Below are 20,737 nucleotides of genomic sequence, written 5' to 3' on the forward strand. Positions count from 1 at the left end.
GGTCATGTTCCTTGTCCTCAGAGTTCCTTGTTTGGGTCCACCTTCTAGAAAGTCAAAAGGAGTTTTCCTATTAGCACACATGAAAAATACTCAGTCTGGGCCAGGCGTGGTGGCTCACGCCTGTAATCCCAGCACTTTGAGAGGCTGAGGCGGGTGGATCACAAGGTCAGGAGATCGAGATCATCCTGGCTAACATGGTGAAACTCCGTCTCTACTAAAAAATACAAAAAATTAGCCAGGTGTGGTGGTGGGCGCCTGTAGTCCCAGCTACTGGGGAGGCTGAGGCAGGAGAATGGCATGAACTCAGGAGGCAGAGCTTGCAGTGAGCCGAGATTGTGCCACTGCACCTCCAGCCTGGGCGGCAGAGCGAGACTCCGTCTCAAAAAAAAGAAAGAAAATGCTCAGTCTGGATTTTGGTTGAATAAGTTATACATACAGCCTGGATCTGGGGCCATAAGGTAATTAAGAAATCAGACCTCCAAGCAAATAATGACTTTCCTAAAGTCACAAGATTACTCACCAAACTGGCAAAGCTATCCCATGCCACAAAATCTCAATAATGGCAAGGATAAGGAGATAACATTAAAAAATGTAGATGGAGCCAGGTGTGGTGGTTCACATCTGTAATCCCAGCACTTTGAGAGGCTGAGGTGGGTGGATGGCTTGAGCCCAGGAGTTTGAGACCAGCCTGGGCAACATGGCGAAACCCAGTTTCTACAAAAAAATACAAAAGATTAGCCAGGTGTGGTGGCATGCACCTATAGTCCCAGCTACCGGGGAGGCTGAGGTAGGAGGATCACCTGAGCCCGAAAAGTTGTGGCTGCAGTGGGCTGTGTTCACACCACTGCACTCCAACCTGGGTAACAGAATGCGATCCTGTCTCAAAAGCAAACAAACAAACAAACAAACAAATGTAGACACAATGGCTAAGCATGGTGGCTCACAGCTGTAATCCCAGCACTGTGGGAGGCCAAGGGAGGATAATTGCTTGTGCCCAGGAGTTCGAGACCAGCCTGGGCAACATAGCAAGACCCTATCTTTACAAAGAATGTAACAAATTAGCTCTACTTGAGAGGCTGAGGCAGGGGATTGCTTAAGCCCAGGAGTCTGAGGTTGCAGTGAGCTGTGATCAGGTCACACTACACTAGCCTGGGTAACAGAGCTAGACTTTGTCTCTTAAATAAACAACAGAAACAAAAAACAGGCACAAGATGATCACTCTGAATGTTGACTGTGTTGCCCTTTCTCCTTCTGGGGACAGTTAACACAGGCTTATTTGCTTCTTGTCTATATAGCACAGCTCTGTGTGCAGCCCCTCCAGACCACTCCCTCCATCGCTGATGGGCAACTGCTGTTTCTGGACTCCCCTTTTGAATGCTGTGGACACAGCCCCGAGTGGGCGGCTATGCTCTTCCACTTCAGACTGGCTCCAGCCTCACCCTCTCCATGCCTGTTACCCTGGGGACCTTGCCCCCGTCCACCAGCTGCCGGAGGACATGCCACCTCTAGGGTCACACCTGAGGCCTGCTTTTCTGCCTGTCCTTATTCTCTACATGATGGTCTGGGCTTCATTCTGGTGGGCAGTTCACTCTGTGCTTGGCTCTGCCCTCTTGGATATTGACTCTTCTTTCCTCCTCTGGACTATCCACATACACTTAGGCCTTTCCAGGGGCCACAGCCCAACCCACTCCCACCAGTGCCTTTTTTAGGGTGACTGACAAGCCCAAAAGGCCTGGCTGCAGGCCTTAGCTGCAATGTGGGCACGTATGTCCCCTTACCTTTTATACAGGTCCCACAGGCGGTAGTAGAAGAGGCGGCAGGAGAGACAACCAAAGCGCAGGTAGGGGCTGAGGCCCGTGGGGCTGGCCAGGAGGGAGTTCGCATTCATTCGGGGTCTCTCATAGTTGGCAACCCAGGCCTACAGCGGAAAGAGAAGGTGGTAAAAGGAAAGGCCTGGATGTTACAGAGGAAAAAATGGAGGCATTGGGTGGTTAAGGAACTTGCCTACAGTCACAGAACAGCCAGCCATGGAGCCAGCACTTGAACACTGTGCTTGTCCAGCTGATTTTGAAATGGAACCACCATCAGACCAAACAACGAGGCCATGTCCTTCCCTGACTTGCTCTTTAATTTGCAGGGTGATTGTGAACACGTTATTACATCCCTCAGCTACGTATCTATTAAATAAGAACAAAATTTCCAGTCTCCTGCAGATTAAAATGAGTTATGAAAGATTCTGAAAGCACCGAACGAACTCTCTAATTATACAGCAGGAAACACGGCTTCTACTTTACAGAAGAGAATATCTCTCTCAGTCCGTTCTCCAGTCACTAGTGGCCCTAAGGTTATATTATAGACACCAGGGACTTCGCACTATTGTTCAACAGCAGCTGGGGAAGGAGGAAACTTCTAATCCATTCCTGGGGACCAATGGAGTCATTCATTTCTGGGGCCATGTGTCATATAACATTATCAGTCATGTTTTATCATCACTGGTTGCTGGCATAGGACTTTACTTTCCTGACTCGCTGTTCCATGCAGTCTCTCACGACTTTTTTTTTTTTTTTTTTCTGAGACAGAGTTTTGCTCTTGTGGCCCAGGCTGGAGTGCAGTGGCACGATCTCGGCTAACTGACACCTCCGCCTCCCAGGTACAAGCGATTCTCCTGCCTCAGCCTCCCAAGTAGCTGGAATTACAGGTGTGCACCACCGTGTCCGGCTAATTTTTGTATTTTTAGTAGAGACGGGGTTTCACCATGTTGGCCAGGCTGATCTTGAACTCCTGACCTCAGGTGATCCACCCACCTCGGCCTCCCAAAGTGCTGGGATTACAGGCATGAGCCACCGCGCCTGGCCTATTTTCACTTTCTTAACTTCCAACATCCTTTACTCCGCTCTCCATGATACTGTTTCACAACCTTGACTCTCTTCAGGCCTCCTGCTCCACAATCTGCTGGATACAGAAGCCATCAGGTGGGAAACACCTCTGCTCTCAGCCATTAAATCTACAAAGTCACCTGCACCCACACCTACCCCTCTTCCTCCTCCCCTCCTGTGACTCTGCCCAAGGCCAAGACCTCCGGCTGCTCTGGAAGCCCCCTTCTTCCTTCTCTTGCATGTTCAACCTCTTTCTTTCTAAGTCTTCACTCCCAAAACATTGAGGAAATAATCTCGTCTCTCCTTTTTGCAAAGACAACAAAATAAAAACAAAGGGCTTCTGGCAACCCTGTAGGGACTTGGGTCCTTTTTCCTCCTTCACAACCCACCTCTCTGCATTTCCCCTCCCCTACCTCCAAATTTCTGGCCGACCCCATTCTGGCTTCTGCCTTGGCCACCTGACAAGGCTGGCTCCCACAAGTCTCCTGTGACTTCTGTGCCACTGAGTCCTGCAGGCACTTTCTGTCCTTGTATTTTGGGATCTCTCAGCAGCGCTGCACCTGCTGACTGTGCTGTCTTACCCCCTCGATTCCTTGGCCTCTGTGACTCCACATTGCCTGGTATCTCCCGGCCACCTGGCGCTCTTGGTCTTTCACCAGCTCCATCTCCTCTACCTCTCCCTTAAATGTGGGCACCCAGGGCTCAGTCCTAGGTTCTCTACTCAACTGTGTGCCTCGGCAAGCTTATCCAGGCCCATGGCTCCCAGTTCCACCCGTTTGCACACAATCACCACATCCATACCTCTAGCCCAGGTTGCTCCACCCAGCTGCCTGCTAGAAACCTCTACTTGGCTGCCTCTCAGGCACCTCAAGGTGGACGTGCCCTTTTCTTTCTTTAAAACCACACTCCCACTGACCTCCCTACCTCAAATAATACACTGCTGGCTACTTAGCTGCCCAAGGCACAATCCTTTATCCCCTCACCAAGTCCTGTCAATTCTACTGCCCAATATTTCCAAATCTGTCCTTTTCTTTCCATTCCCTGCTGCCACCAACCTGGTTTAGGCTAGGTCATATCTAGACTGGACAATTGTGACAGCCTCCTGACTGGCCTCCCTGCATCCACTCCCATCCCCTGCTAACTCGTTCTCCACACTGCGACCACAGTGATGTAATGCCTATTGCTCAGGTTAATATGCACAGTGGGCTTCCTGTTGCTCTGAGGACAGAGCCCAAATCTTCACAAAGGCTTTTGTGGCTCCCCAGCATCCAGGTCTTTCCAGCTCTGTCTCTTGCCCCTACTCTTTTTTTTCGAGACAGGGTCAGGGTGGAGTGCAGTGGTGCGATCTCAATGCATTTGAACCCTCTGCCTCCCACTGCCCCTCCTCTTTACGCATCTGCTCTCATTGGCCTTTGCCTGTGCACAAGCAGCTGCTTCTGGACCCGCTGCCTTCCTTTCCCTCAACTTCACCTGGTTAACTGAAACTCTTCCTTCAAGTCGCAACCTCAAGGCCTCCTCCTCTGCAGGTAACCCCTGTGGTATCAGGTTAAGCACCTCTAACAGACACCAGGGATTTTTGCCTGCGCATACGTTTGCTAGCCCCCCACTTTTAAAACATTTTTATTTTGAATGAAACATGGATACAGAAAATCACACAAATGTGTGACTTAATGAATTATTCTAAGGCAAACCACCAAGGTTTGGGAAACAGCTTTGACAGCCACCCCAAGAGTCTATGTGCTCATCCCAGAAATAGTCCCCTCCTGTCCCCCAACATGTATAACTCCTACCTCAGCTTTTATAATAAACACTTTCTGCATTTCTGAAATGTTTACATTTTTCTATTTTGGCAAAACATGTTTGAAAGGAAGGACTTTATTTTTTCACAGTTATTCCTTGTGTTAAGTAGCTTCTTTTTTTCACCCAAATGTGCATTCCTACATGTTGCAATTTAGTCTTGGCCATTTAAAAAACTTTATTTCTGCCTGAGTGCGGTGGCTCACGCCTGTAATTCCAGCACTTTGGGAGGCCGAGGCAGGAGAATCACTTGAGGTCAGCAGTTGGAGACCAGCCAGGCCAACATAGTGAAACCCCGTCTCTACTAAAAAGACAATTAGCCAGGCGTGGTGGCATATACCTGTAATCCCAGCTACTCAGTTTTCTTTTTTTTTTTTTTTGAGATGGAGTCTCACTCTGTCACCCAGGCTGGAGTGCAGTGGCGTGATCTCATCTCACTGCAACCTCCACCTCCCAGGTTCAAGCGATTCTCATGCCTCAGCCCCGAGTAGCTGAGATTACAGGCACACGCCACCACGCCCGGCTAAGTTTTGTATTTTTAGTAGAGATGAGGTTTCACCATATTGGCCAGCCTGGTCTCGAACTCCTGACTTCAAGTGCTCCACCCGCCTTGGCCTCCCAAATTGCTGGGATTCTTTTTCCTTTTTTTTTTTTGAGACCCCACTCTCTGTCACCCAGGTGCGACCTCCTGGGCTTAAGCGATTCTCCCACCTCAGCCTCCCAAGTAGTTGGGACTACAGGCACATACTGCCACACCCGGCTAATTTGTTTTTATTTAGAGACGAGGGCTTGCCATGTTGCCCAGGCTGGTTTTGAACTCCTGGGTTCAAGAGATCCTCCTGTCTTGGCCTCCCAAAGAGCTGAGATTACAGGTGTGAGCCATCATGACTGGCCTTAAAAAAAACTTTAATAGGTTATTTAAATTTCTTTTAATCTGCACATTTCTGCCATTTCTTTCTTTTCCTTTCCCTTGTTCTGGGAAAGAATCCAGGCCATCTGACTTGCCGAGATTCCCACAGTCTGGATTTTGCTGACTGTATACTCATGGTGCAGTTCAACAAGTGCTCTGTCCTGTGTATCACCTGCACATTGGTGGCTGGTACCAGAAACTGGACTGGACTCAGGTTTGATCCCTTTGACAAGACTATAGGGGGCACATAATGCTTGCCTCCTTCTATGGTGTCAGCAGTCACCAAAACATAATGCGTCATCATTGAGGGTTACAAAATGGTGGTATTCAAATTCTATCATTCCTTTTTAATTTAATAATCAGAATACTCTTATAGAGAGATGCTTGCCCTCCTCTACCATTGGGTAACCCAGTGGTAAAGATCATGTAGCTTCCTCCGCTCTTCAGTAACAGCATCTCATATTTCTGTGGAGAACCAGCCTTCCTTAATCCTAGTCTGAGTGGTTAAAGCAGAATTAAACCTACCTTCCAGTTCTGGGAGTGGACTCATGATGCAAGTCTGGCCAGGTCCTATACCTGGCTACAGTCATTGAGTCAGGGACAGTCCCATGACCCAAACCAGGCCAATGAAAACATGCCTTGGGAATTTTCCTGATGCTTTTGGAAAACAGGCACATACCTTCTTCTATCTAGTATTGCTAAACAGACTGAAAATAAGCTGGTGGTGACCAGCTTTGCCACTGATCAAAGAAAGCCTCTCTGAGGATGAAATAATAGAGAGGAAAGCACAGCTGAAAGATGGAGAATGCATTCCTCATAGCATTCTTTGGAACCTGGATCCAGCTGTGCCTGAAGGCTACCCTTGGTTATGTAACCTAAAAAAACCTTCCGTTTTTCAAAAGCCAGCTTGCAAGCAAGAACTGATTGATATAATCCTCATGCTCTTTGCTCCCATAACACTCTGAACTTTCCTTTCTAACCCTTAGAACTTCTGTAATTCCTTGTTTAATGTCCATCATTTCCAGAAGACTGTTTCTGGAGACAGACTCCATGCCTATCTTGTTTTGCAGTCTTTCTAGAAGCTAGAACATCCTGGCACAAGTAGATGCTCTCTTCAGATTTGGAGAACTGAAGGAAGCTAAAATAAACATCCTGAAATCAGGTTCAACTCCTGTATCTCTAGCACCATCTGTTCTCCCAGATGTGCAGGACACAGTATTTCCTCTGGCCACCACAGAGTCTGAATGCATCCATGGTGTAAGGGCCCTTGAGAGAACGGGCCCGCTGGGGGTATGTGGAAAAGGAGCTCCTGTCAGTGACCTAAGGGGCATCCCTCTACAAAACGTTCTCCAGCTGATAAAAACTAACCACAGACGATAGCTCTTTATAGGTTTAAGCCCTGTTCTACTCCTGCAAACCCATTTGTCATCTCCACCCTTCTGCCCCTTGGCCCAACCTTTATCTTCAAACTGGGCCCAAGAATCTCTAGATGAAGCTTTTAATGTGGACAGAGATAGCTGGTCTCATCCTTTAAGTCTGTGGGGCTTGCTTTCGGCCCAAGCTGGTGGTAACACCCAGGTAGAAACATCGAGGCTGTGGGCCTTCGCTGTTGACTGGACACCTCCAGGGCTGGAGAACATTCTTCCCAAGTAGACTTGCCTTGGCTTTTTTGTTCTATTATCATCATCTGGCTGCTAGGCAAAATACCTAGCCATCTTAGTAGGCATAGAAAAAGCTGAGATTTTATAAACCAGCTGCAGGGGGCAGGAAACTAGGAGCTCACTGTTCTCAGACATGAGAACTTTCTCTGCTCCTCTAGCTGCGGGGCGGGGGGAGGGGGAAGTGAGGACCTTGTGACACTGTGCCTCTGAGGTCTGGGCTTCTTTCCTCCCCAGTTCTCACTGCACTGGGAAGTGGGCCATTTGCTCTGCGTCCAAGCAAATGGAAATCAACACGCTGAAAGAGTTCCAGCAAAAAGGTGCGGAGACACATCAACACAAAATAATCTTATAGATTTTACTGACCAGATATCCTCTTAGTAGGGTGAATCTGCCCACAGATCAAAGAAAAGCAATCTGACACAGCTTTAGAATAACATAGAACATGGTCTTACTATATTATAAGGTGAGCATTCCTAATTCAAGACTCTAAAATCTGAAACACTTTTGGTCCCAAGCACTTTGGATAAGGGATACTCAACCTGTAATTACTAACTTTGTGACCTCAGGCACGTTACTTAACCTCTTTAAGCCTCAATTTTGTAATCTGTAGAATGAATAGCTTAATTCCTACCTTGTAGGGCTGTTGGAAAGATGAAAAGAAATGCCAGCAGGTACTTAACTCAGAAATGCCAAGCCTAGTGACCAGCACATGGTAAGTACTCTCTAAATGGTAGCTGCTATTAGTGTTGCTGTTGCTATGGCCATCAGGAGGATAGGAGGATTTTTCATTTTCCAACCAGTGTGAGCTAAGAGAGACTAAAGGACATGGACATCCCCTGCTGTGTGGACATCAGTATCTGCAGCTCTGTGTCTCAGAAACGGCCCATACCTTCCGTTCCAAGTGCTTATCCAGGCGGGCCAGAGCTTCTGTCTCTCCTCCCTGCCAGACAGCTGGACCAAGTCCTTCAGTGGGGAACCCTGAAGAGAAGGAAGGGTCACAAGACAGGAGGTTTGACCATTTCAGTGATAGCCCGGCACGGCTGTTCTGTTATTTGAACTTTATGAGAACTGAACCATAGTGTCTCGGTGCTACTGGGGGTGAGGTAATCCTTAAAGTTTTAGCGTTTTCTAGGTCAACTTGGTTCTCTTCCCACAGTCACTATTTTCTCTGCTTTCCCCTGCACCCTCATCACTCCAGGCAGCTGAGAACAATCCTGGACCTCCTGCCTTTTCAGATTAGCTGGCAACTGTGGTTTTCAGGTGAAAAAGGCTAATAGCTTTGTTCAGATCAAAAGATTGGAGGGGTGGCTCACATCTGTAATCCTAGCATTTTGGGAGGCCAATGCGGGCGGATCACTCGAGGTCATGAGTTTGAGACCAGCCTGGCCAACATGGTGAAACTCTGTCTCAGCCGGGCGTGATGGCTCACGTCTGTAATCCCAGCACTTTAGGGGGCCCAGGCAGGCAGATCTCGAGGTCAGGATATCGAGACCATCCTGGCTAACACGGTGAAACCCCATCTCTACTAAAAATACAAAAAATTAGCCGGGCGTGGTGGCGAGTGCCTGTAGTCCTAGCTAATCGGGAGGCTGAGGCAGGAGAATGGCATGAACCCGGGAGGTGGAGCTTGCAGTGAGCCGAGATCGTGCCACTGCACTCCAGCCTGGGTGACAGAGACTCCGTCTCAAAAAAAAAAAAGAAACTCCGTCTCTACTAAAAATATAAATATTAGCCAGGCATGGTGACAGGTGCCTGTAGTCCCAGCTACTCAGGAGGCTAAGGCAAGAGAATTGCTTGAACCCAAGAGATGGAGGTTGCAGTGAGCCAAGACTGTGCTACTGCACTCCAGACAGGGCAGACTCCATCTCAAAAAGAATAAAAAAAAAAAAGAAAGAAAGAAAGAAAGAGGGGGGATAAAAGAGTGTAGTTAGTAACCTGAGGGGCTGACAGACTCCCTGCTTTCAACAGAAGCAGTACTAGCTATACTGTTACTGAGAAGCCCACAAACACCAGCACCAGGCAGTGCCGTATTGTCTGTGAGAGGGAAGTACAAAAACAGAGGCACAATCTAGAACCAGAAACAGAAGATTACATGTATGAACAGAACAAATACTAGAAGGCCATAGTTTAAAATTAATTGTGGTTACCTCTGGGTGGTGGAGTAATAGTGACTGCCATTTCCATCTTTGTTTTCCTGTGCTTTCTAACCTTTCTATAATAACATGCATTACTTTGACAAAGAATTTCTTTACACAAAAGAAGGCACCAGCACAAGCGGCTCTGGGCAGGAAGTACGTACCCAGCTCCTCCAGGGAGGGCACACCGTAGGTCTCGTCGTGGTTCTCCTGGATCTCGGCCCTGCAGCTCTCCATCTGCTGACTGGTCACCGAGCCTACTGGCTTCCTGGGCAGCTCCATGCGGCTGATGATGGCCTGAAAGCGCTTGTATGTAAGGGGTGGCTTCTGCCCATTCAGCTCAATGATCCTGGGAAGCCCAAAGCACAACTAGTGTTACCCACAAGGCCCTGTGATTTGGGTCACTGCCCACCCAAAAAAGAACCCAAACTCTGAAGGTTTGAGGGTGGCTTTCCTCATCCACTCACAGGTCCCACGCCTGAGTGGAAAGGAGGGGGCAAGGAAGGCCGCATCTCCATTTTACCGAGAGGGAAAATAAAGCCCAGAGAGCTGGAGCAGGTGCCTCAGTAATGGAGCAAGGCAGGGCCAGAGCTGGGACTCAATTCCAGGTTCCCTGGTGTTGACACAGAGCTGCCTAAAGACAGAGACTGAACATATCTCTAATCACAGAAAAATCCCTACTAACCAGCCTGGCACTTGGCCTATCTGTCCAAGCTACGGGAATCCCCATAGGCCTCTACCACCATGTAAGCCCTGGAGAAAGTTCTTTGATAAGAGCTGAAGACATGTTTTTTCTTTTTTTTTCCTTTTTTTTTTTACTCTAACATCATAAGGAATAGCAGACATGTTCCTTTCTTGGAAAATCATCCCCTTCTTAGCCTCCATTTATTAGAACATAGAACAGAGAGATGGAGGACAGCTTATCCTCCCAAATACAAAGACTGGGGCTAGAGTTCATGGCCACAACTGATAGTTAAAGAGTGTCTTGTAGTTTACAAAGTATTTTTCATGACCAAGGGAAACATAACTGCACTCATGCAAGAAGGAAAGAGTACCAGAGGGCAAAGAACAGAATGGAAGTTGTTTATATAAGGATGAATTAGGATGGTATGGAGTCACATTCCTGGGGCTCTTCCTGGCTAAGAAGTAGCTTACGCAAGGCCCATCTGGCTGGGTGAGTTCATTTCTCAGTTTGCTCTACCTCGCTCTCCCCGCGTTAGTGGAGATATATGGTCGGCTGCTGCCTCTGCTGTGCCTCCCCCTCCTCTGGCACGCAGCAGGAGGAGGATCTCCACACCCAGCCTTTCCTCCTGAGGGCCCGGCTCACGTGCACAGCTGTGTGACCTGGCTTCTTGGCAGCCAGCACTGGGTTGGGGAGTGGGGGTGGGGAGCGGCGGCGGCTGCTGGCTTGGCAGCAGCAGCAACAGCAGCAGCAGCAGGAGGGTGACAGCTCTGGCATGGCAGGGAAGGGGAGGAGAGGATTTCCTCCTAGAATCTCTGCAAGCACAGAGGCTGTCACCAGGGGAGGAGGCTCCTCTGTAGTTAGCAGCTCCCTGCAGGGATCTCTAGAGCCCTCCCCACCACCAAGCAACATGGCCTGGAAACCCAGATAGTCATAGAGCCCAGGGAACTCTTTCTTTTTGACACAGGATCTCGCTCTGTCACCCAGGCTGGAGTGATGTGGCATGATCACAGCTGATGGCAGACTCAAGCCCCTGGGCTCAAGTGATCCTCCCACCTCAGACTCCTCAGTAACTGGCACTACAGGCATGTGCCACCATGCGTGGCTAATATATTTCTTTATTTTTAGTAGAGACGAGGGGTCTCACTATGTTGCCCAGGCTGATCTTGAATTCCTGAACTCATGTGATCCTCTCACTTGGGCCTCTCAAAGTGCTAGGATTACAGGCATGCGTCAGCATGCCCAGCCTAGGAACTCATCTTAGGTACAAAAGCTGGACTTGTGTGAACAGAGGTCTGTTGGAGGGGTAACAGACAGGGTCCACTGAGGTCAGAGGGCAGCTGTTGTGCAGGATGGAAGTGGGAGTAGGAGGCACAGGTAGGACTCGGGCATACTAGGAGCAGATCTGTAGACGCCCTGAGTGTGGGTCCTCACTGCTTCCATGCCTTGGGCCTAACAAGCCTCTCTGCCACCCCAATCGGGTACAGCTCTTCGTGACCTGTTCTATAGGCCCTGACTCTGGCCTATTCTCCTCCAGCTTCTAGAAGATGCCATGCCTCCTGGGTCAGGTGGCCCTAATGCTGAACCTCTCTGAGTTTCACTCAGCAAGGGCCCAAATTACTAACTCTCACAATTGGTAACCTGACCCCTGGGCCCCATCTCTTACCTTTCCAGGTCATAGAGTGTATGAGAGTTCTCAGTCACTACTTCCACACCAGCCTCCTTGGCCATCTTCATGATGGCTGCATCCCGTTCTTTCCCAAAGGGTTCAGAGTCATATTCAAAGGTCAAGCGGGTCACTCCCCATTCCTGTGGGGAGAGGATCTGTTATGCTCGACACTGTTTGGGGAGGAGGTGGAAGCTGGACTCTTAGTTCCTTCCTGGGAGAGCAGAGAGCTAGTCTAGAGACCTGTCTGATGGGCAGCAAACAAACTAGGAACAGCGATTTGATCTGGAAAGCAAACAAGTTGAGGTTCAGAAAGTTTGAGGAGGGCAGGCAGTATGGTGAAGCCAACAGCACAGCAACAGTGGAGTCGGAAGAGAGGTAGGCAGCCTTGTGCACTTGCTGTGTCCTTGAGGTAGGAGAATGCGGCAGGAGGCTATAAATACAATGCTCCTGGGAGACCCCCAGTCCCAGAGAGTGGCACTGACTCACGAGTGGGACAGGACCACAGCCTTCCACCTGCTCAGCAAGCTTTTCCCAGAGCTCCTCACAGCCCTGCAGACTTGTGGCCTAGTTTTCTTGGCAGAGTTGTGCTATGTGAATTGTCTTAATTGTTTCCACAGCAACACTCCTGAGGCCAATAGCAAACAGAGCTAATAGGTTCCAGCCCTGAGAGAGTCAGGAAAGGAGAAGCGATCCTTAGTCTGGAGGTCAGAGGAAACTGACCAGAGGTGCTGCATGTCGGAAAGAAGGAAGTTCTTTCCTAAGCCTTTAGTCATTTCTGGTAGGAATTTCTAGATCTCATAGCAAGCTGGCCCAGTGAATGGTTGTACAGACAACCCACAGAAAACCCTAGAGCATGCAACTTGCAAGAAGAAAAACACATTCTCCAAAGTCTCTGGTCATGGTCTCTGAAAGCTCTGAACCACAGGGGCAAATGTCCTGGCCATGTACAGACTGGTCTGGTCCTGACTCAGCCCTGCCTGGGGAGTGGGTCCTTAGCAGGGCCAGTTATCCCTCATTCGAGGATACCAGCATTAAACATTGATTGAGCCCTTGCTATAAGTCAGGTACCATGCTTACAGTTCATATAGATTACACCACTGAATACTCATTGTAACCTGTGAACAATAACAATATTATTAAATGACATTTTCTCCAAGAAGCCTTCTTGACCTCCTCCTTCAGTATAATTCTTCTGCACCTTGTCTTTTTTCCACTGCAGCATGTATTATATGACAGTGATACACTTGCCATGTTTCCCCCATTAGTGTGAACTCTCAGAGCAGAAACCATGTTGTCTTGCTCATCATCATTATCCTTATACCTAGTATGGGGCCTAGTACCTAGCAGAAGCTCAATAAAAATACATTAAATGACTGAATGGATGACCTAGCTATAGCTCTGGGCTAGAAGTGGGTTGGCCTCTGAGTTGCTGGGGAAGAGAAGGGCAATGTTGAGGGGAGAAGGGAGGCAAATGTATTTATATGGTATGGTGGGTGAGGACACAGCTCTAGAGTCAGAATCCAAGATCATCACTTGTTAACTTCACAACCAATTATTGTTTCCTCACCTATAAATCGGGATAGCAGTAGCCACCTCTTAGGCCTGCTGTGAGGAAGAAGTGAGTTGATGTAAACAAACACTGGGAACAGCGCTTGACTCATAGGCAGCCCTCAATGAATGTGGGCAATTACTAGCACCGTGTGATTTGTACATGTATGCGCAATTATGTGTGGGGGTGCGGGGAGGGGAACTGAAGGATGATGTATTCACTAAGCTGTTTGCCTCGACATGACTTTTCCTTTTGTTTCGGAATTAGGATGGAGAGGGGCAAGACAATCATTGTGTGCTGCTGAGGATGATGGCAGTCTGTCCCAGAGCCCTCTGTCCATGAGTTCCTGTGCTTCTGTGTGGGCCTTAGAATATACTTTTAAAGGGATTGAGGGAAAAGTAGACCGGCCTCCTGATACTTCAAACAGAAACCTATGTGGCACCAAAATGAAGATTTCTATCAATCATTTACCCCATGGGAAACAAGAAAGCTTCTTCAGAAAGGCTGACTTTTCCCAATAAGCAGCGCAAAGCAAGATGGGAAACACACCTTGCTATAAATGAAACCCCACCCTCAAAGTCTTGGCCTAGAAGGAACCCTAATAAATCTTGCTGGCTTGAGCCAAGAAAACATCGACAGAAGCCAGTGGCATCCGGGGTGGAATGACTTACCACATCCTATGTCTGGACTGAGCTGAGAGCTTTCCAACAAGACACTGGTTTCCCAGAATTTTTTTCCTTAACACAGTTTTCATTCCAAGAGAAAGCTAACTGGCTGCCTTTGCTCCCAACTTCTCTAGCAGCAACAGCCAGACCAGCCCTGATGTTTCCATTCCCTCAGTCGGAATATCATCTCACTCAGCCTGTGGGGAAACCCTCAGGGACAGAATCTCACTGTCTTGTCTGGGGCTCTGCACGCTTACCTTGAACAGCCTTGGGAACACGTCGGCTGGCTGTCCCCGGACTACAAACAGGCGGGAGTTCAGTTTCCTTAAACTTGTGTCCAAATCTTCCAGAGACTGAAGTAGGAACCTGCAGAGTTCACACAGGCCTTGTTAGTAATAACATCATGAAGAGTGGCTCTCTTTCCTAACAAAGCAGGGAGAAACTGGTTTGCTGTTTATGCCCAACAGGCAGCCTCATGATCACTAGGGCTGGAGAGGCCAGGGTTCCAGCCCAGGAGGGATGTGGTAGTGGATCAGCGCTGCTCTGCTTCAAACCCTGGCCTTGCCACTTACTAGCTGTGTGACTTTAGGCAATCACCTAACCTCTTTGCCTGTTTTCTCATCGGTAACGTGAAGCTGATGTTAGTACCTCATAAAATTGCTAAGAAAAGAAAATCGAATAATGTGTGAAAAACATTTAGCACCGTGCTTGGCACACAGACATCACAAGATAAATGTGTTGTTCCTAGTGTGGTGTTTCTGTGTGATCAGAGGCAAGTCACTTACTCCCTCGCAGTCTCGGGGGCTAGATATAAGTATCTGCCCAGCACGAGGTTGTTGTGAGACTCACATGGGAGCCATCTGAAAAGCCAGTGCAATACCGTGGTATGAAGCTTTAAGGTCCTCTTAGCAGAGGACCAGACTGCCATAGCTGGGAAAATCCTCCTTACTCTGGTGGAAAAGACTCCTTGACTCTCTGCATGCATGCTGTGGGCCATGCGTATTTCTGTTGCCACAGCCTCACAGCCCGCAATGGGTCCCTAGTTCCCACAGCTTTGTTTGGCAGGTGGCTTACTCTCCAGGCTTCTCCAGGGTTCTGGTGATCAGATTCTCATCCCAAGAAGGAGAAGGCTTTAAAAGGTACTTCTCAATAGCTATCTTCACATTTTTGTGGGGGTGGGGATGGGGAAGACTACAGATACGCAATAACTTCAGCAGCAGACCTGGATCACCAGGGGAAAGGGAAAGGAAATTAACATTTGCTGAGTGCCTTCAGTGTTTTATTTTTAAGTTAAATTAACATTATAACCAAATAAACTATTCATGTGGCTCAAAATTCCAGAGACAAAGCAGTACACAGTAAAAAGGGTTTTCCCCTCCCTCCCTCCCCAGAGGCAACCAAGGTTATCAATGGGATTTTGGTTCTGTCATGCTTTTTAAGTGCATTTCTGCATTTAAATCTCTCAACCGTTTTGAAGGAAATAGTACCATCCTTATTTTATAGATGAGGAAACTGAGATACTCAGAGGTAAATTAATTTGCCAAAGACCATAGCTGTTAAGTGACAAAGCTGGGGATTCAGGAACCTAGGGTGGTCACTCTGAAACCCACATTTTCCTCTCTGTGCCCTTTTTTTTTTTTGAGACAGAGTCTTGCTCTGCCGCCCAGGCTGGAGTGCAGTGGCGCAATCTTGGCTCACTGCAACCTCCCCATCCCAGGTTCAAACAATTCTCCTGTCTCAGCTTTCTGAGTATTTGGGGTTACAGGTATGTGCACCATACCCAATTAATTTTTTAAAAAATATTTTTGGTAGAGATGGGGTTTCACCATGTTGGCCAGGCTGGTTTTGAACTCCTGACCTCAAGTGATCCGCCCGCCTCAGCTATCCAAAGTGCTGGGACTACAGGCGTGAGCCACTGTGCAGGGCTTTGTGCCCCATTTCTAAAGATTCCTAGTTGTACACCAACTCTGCTCCAGGGGCTGAGATTCTGCAGGCCCTCAGGAGTTTGGAATCCTTTTCTCTAATAGCAATCTGACTACAGGTAGTCCACTGGCATTCTCATCTTCTTCCTCAGGAACCCACAGGTCAATCTGCATATGTCACAGACACCTCCGAGGCACCTGCTATCTACCCCTTGGGTCTCTGCCCATCCCCAGCATTCTTCTCTGTCAACAATAGGAATGGCACATCACAGTCACATTCTCTCACTACTGAAGGCTTACAGAAGCAGCGACTATTCCCAGGCTGTCAACTAGAACCAGCTCCCACTGCTGCCTCTGACGTACACAACTTGACACACTCCTACGGCCAGTGCCACCGACCTACATTCTAGTACGGGCTGAGTCCTGGGCTTGGCTCAAAGCATCATGTCTGCAAAAGAGCATGTGGAAGACTCTCTGAGGGGTTGGGATGGAAGACTAACAGGTTGAATGCTGCTTTATGCAAACCAAAAGCTCCACCTCTGTGAATTTCTGTTTTTGAAAAATTGACACCTCCAGAAAAGGAAAAGGGAGCTGCAAGTGCGTCACTTGTGTTGGCCTCCCCCAAGCCTCACCACTCTTCTAGAAGGAAAAGAAGAGAAATCCATGCAAATGGTCTCATGCCATCTGAAACCTGGATTCTGCCAGCTAGAATGCCTAGGGTTAGGAGCGGTGATTTAAATTCTATAACCCCAGGACACAGGGTCCTCCATCTGCAGCTCCCAGGAGTGTCCTTGCTGCGCGCTTCCGGGGCCTTTTCCTTCACAGTCTACGAGGCTGCATAGGACTTTGATTTGAAGCTATAAATAAGGTTGGAATGCACATGAAATCTAGGTTCCAGAACATGTAGCAATCTGCCTTCTATAGAACTTTATTTTTAGACCTCATTTACTAAAAGGAGAAATTTCTCGTAGCATCTCTAAAGTACAGCTAATCCTATGAGAGCCCTTTTCTTCTTTCACAAGAGATGTTTATAGCAGAAAGCAGAGATGTGAGGCTGGTAGAAGGCCCAACTCTGAATCCAGCAACTCAATAAAAATAATGATAATAATGGCAATGACTAACATTTAATGAGCGTTTACACTGACAGGCACTATTCTACTTGTTTCACATACATTATCTCATTTAATTCTCAAACAGCCCAATCAAGTAGGTACTATTATCATTCCCATTCTACAGATGAGGGAACTGAGGCATAGAGAGATTATGGAACTTGCCCAACATTATATATATCTAATAAGTGGCCAGAATTCAAACCCAGGCAATCTGTCAGGCTTGACATGTTCGTTTTTAGCCAGCCACTGCCTCTCAACAGAGCACTGAGGTTGTGCTGCCCAGGGCTCAGCCGTTAGGGAGCACCAGAGGCCAACTCAAAGGCCAACAACACCTCTGCTGCCAGATCTTTCCTCCTCTGAGTGTGGTCTGACAATCAGCAGCATTGGCTATGAAACACCCAGGAGTCTGCTGAAATGCAGAATCTCAGACTCTAACCCAGACCTCCAAAATTAGAATCTGTATTTTAGCAAGATCCCCTGGTGATTCATTTGCATATTAAAGTTTCACAAGCACTACTCTAGAACACTGAACTTTACTTCTAGCCTCTGTTACAAGTTGCCTTTCTTTGCTTCTAGTTTGTTTCTACTAAACTTTCTCTTTTGGGCATCCATATTTCTGCCTCCCCTTTGGCCTGCTAGAAACGCTCTGCTTCTTCCAACTTCCCTCCCAAGTCAACCCAGGAAGGGAGGGCTCAGGACAGCCACCACACGGAGGCAATAGGCAGAGATGTGAGGAGGGTCCCGAGTATCTCCAGACTCCAGACAGCAAGAGAATGCATAGAATGGGAAGCCACCACTAGGGTACCACCTTTGAGGCCTGCCAGGTGACAGCTGTCCATCACATTTGGAGCAGTGCTGCGACTGGACAAAGGCTCACTGGGCAGGTATATGCATTCTTTCACCAGAGAGAACCCTGGGCCTTCTGTGGTCCCTTAGAACCCTCCTCTTTACTCCAATTTCTCTTTACTCCAATGAGGGGACTCTGAAGGAAACTGGCCTGGGCATTGGAGGCGGTGGTGTTGGGGCCTGGCACTTCACCCTTGGCAGCTCTTAGCTGAGCTCACATGGCCAAAATTCAGAGCACATGGTCCTGGGAGAGCAAAGCTTACCCTTTGGATTAGACAACATGTGCAACTGAATTACATTATTACGTAAGTGCTCTGGAGCCAGAGGCAGGCAGAACTAGAGAAAACCAGACTAGGATTTCCAAAAATACAGAGAGGACACTATAACTCAGGGACTCTACAAGGCTAGCCTGTTAGAATAAAACAAGCAGATCCTTTGATTAAGTACTCACATTTTGGGAAGGCCTTCTCTACGGATGGCTGATCCTGTGTTGAGGAATATTTTATTTATTTGTTCTTAATAGGGGGAGGGAAGATAACAGTGAATTCTTTTGGGTCCAGGCTGTCCTTGACCAAGTTCTTCTGCTTCAAGCCAAGGTTATCTAACAATAATGATGATACCACTGGCTGGCACAGATTGGCTACATAGGATATTAATAGAAATTAACTTTTCCTAAGTAATTAAGAGAGCTTAAGCCCCATGGAAAAGGATAACCTAAACTCACAATCTCTGGCAGGGATTTATTTCTAAGTATCTGAGTGATACTTAGAAATACTTAAATATTAAAAACTTATTATTTTAAAAATATATTTATTTTTTCCTAATTTCAAAGAGAAAGATGAAGGTTTTTATCCCCTTTGGGCAAACAGAAACATTTCCTTGGCAGCAGAACGGTAAAGTGCCTCTCTCAGATATCAATGCGAATAGCTCAGAGAAGCTCCTGTTTCCCTGCCAGTAGACTAGTTCTCAACCCACTGCCCAACAGTCCAACAGTGTTCAGCTCTCAGCATCTGGGAAGAGAGGCACACTTGTTCTCATGGGGCATCCTGGGAAGTTCTCAGTTTACCCTATTTACCAATTCTGAGAGAAATGGGCTGAGAGGGAACATATTTTATTTTTACAAATTCCCTCTGTCCCGAAGTTCCTGAAAGAGGCGCAGCACAGAGCCAGGGACAAAATGATTTAAACAACGTGGAAGAGGAATTGTTGCTAACACCTACCCAAGTTGCAGTGGGGAGAGAAAGGTAATGAAAAACCACAGAGGCCATTTTTAAATCTAGGAACTGCTCACATCTTCCTTTTGTTCATCTTCTTGCTGCAGTAACTCCTTCTAGATGTAGCAAATTTGGGGGAGGTGAGGCTGGAGAAAATGTGAAAGGATTTAGCCAAGCAGCACTTGGAAAAAAAAAAAAAAAAAGTCCTGAGGCTCATATAGCTACAATTGGCCCATAAACTTCCCACCATCACCAAGGCAAGGAGTATACTAGCCTTCTTCTCGCTAATCAATGTGTGTATTTCTTGGTTGCATTTCTCTGTCCTTTTTTACTCCTAGTGCCATTCATAGTTATTTTAATCTGATTTCATCTGCAGAAAAACACTGTGTGGGAATCAGTGTAGGAGGAGCAGGAGGGAAATAGAGTCACAGATTTTAGGTCCTCCCCTCCTTGCAGATGTTCCCTTGCTTTCCTAGGGAGGCTTCTCAGAGGCAACTTAAGCAGCTGCAAAGCTAGGACCTTATGGTGCAGCACGATTCTCTCAGACCACTCTCAGAATCCAGAAATAGCCACGGGACGATTACATATACTACAGTCATGTCAAGATATGGCTGGCTCCAGTCCTCCCCTCTATCCCGAACTTTGTGCACAAGAGAATGCAGCAGCTCTGCCTTCAACTGATCCAGGAAGCAAGCAGAATGGGGGAGGTGGTAGGAGTGTGTCTGTTACCAGGCCCAGGAGCAGTTATTACATTCAATCTGTTTGTGTTACTTCACCTCTTTCTTCTGAATGCCAAGACTAATTAGACTTCCTGCCAATGCACTGCAACACACTTCGTAGGTTGCCCAGCTCAGGACTGAGGTTCTCTAGTCCAGTGCTTCTCAAGCTTTGCTGCAATAAGAGTTTTAAAAACCTTAATGCCCAAGGCCGGGCACAGTGGCTCATGCTTGCAATCACAGCATTTTGGGAGGTTCAGGCAGGTGATTGCTTAGGCCCAGGAATTCAAGACCAGCCTGGAGAACATGGTGAAACCTCATTTCTACAAAAAAATACAAAAATTAGCCAGGCATGGTGGTGCAAGCCTGCAGTCCCAGCTACTTGGGAGGCTGAGGCAGGAGGATCGCTGGAGCCCAGGAGGTCAAGGTTGCAGTGAGCTATGATCATGCCACTGCATCTCAGCTTGGGTTGTCACCTGAGCAGGACCCTGTCTCAAAAAAAAAAAAACCCACAAAAAACAAAAAACAAAAAACAAAAACAAAAACCAAACAAAAAACCCCAAAACCTTAATGCCCAGGTCATAACCGAGAACAATTCTAACAGAACGGGGGGAAAGGGGTTGGGCACAGTGGTTCAGCCCTGTAATCCCAGCAGCTTGGGAGACCAAGGCAGGTAAGATCACCTGAGGTCAGGAGTTTGAGACCAGCCTAGGCAACATGGTAAAACCCTGTCTCTACTAAAAAAACAAAAAAATTAGCCAGGTGTGGCAGTGGCCGCCTGTAATCCTGGCTACTTGGGAGGCTAAGGCAGAAGAATTGCTTGAACCTGGGAGGCAGAGGTTGCAGTGAGCCCAGACTGTGCCATTGTACTCTATCCTGGGCAACAAGAACAAAACTCCATCTCAAAAAAAAAAAAAAAAAGAAAAGAAAAGAAAAAGAAAAGAAAATGGGGGTAATGACCGCTGCTACCGGGTGGGGTTGCT

At 47.7% G+C, this 20,737-nt stretch overlaps 1 protein-coding gene across 1 annotated transcript in view; it reads right to left on the minus strand.

The window, feature by feature from the left end:
• The window catches only part of CRY2 (cryptochrome circadian regulator 2), a 38,380-nt gene that overhangs the window by 14,999 nt on the left and 2,644 nt on the right, over positions 1 to 20,737 (minus strand). The window contains exons 2-6 of the mRNA XM_017858162.1: positions 14,202 to 14,310; positions 11,728 to 11,870; positions 9,544 to 9,728; positions 8,134 to 8,222; positions 1,780 to 1,918 (exon numbers count right to left, since the gene is read on the minus strand). Of these exons, the coding sequence (XP_017713651.1) occupies positions 1,780 to 1,918; positions 8,134 to 8,222; positions 9,544 to 9,728; positions 11,728 to 11,870; positions 14,202 to 14,310 (665 nt within the window). The remainder of the gene's footprint in view (positions 1 to 1,779; positions 1,919 to 8,133; positions 8,223 to 9,543; positions 9,729 to 11,727; positions 11,871 to 14,201; positions 14,311 to 20,737) is intronic.

Source organism: Rhinopithecus bieti, unplaced genomic scaffold (assembly GCF_001698545.2).
Source record: "Rhinopithecus bieti isolate Rb0 unplaced genomic scaffold, ASM169854v2 scaffold_46101, whole genome shotgun sequence".
Taxonomy (NCBI): domain Eukaryota; kingdom Metazoa; phylum Chordata; class Mammalia; order Primates; family Cercopithecidae; genus Rhinopithecus; species Rhinopithecus bieti.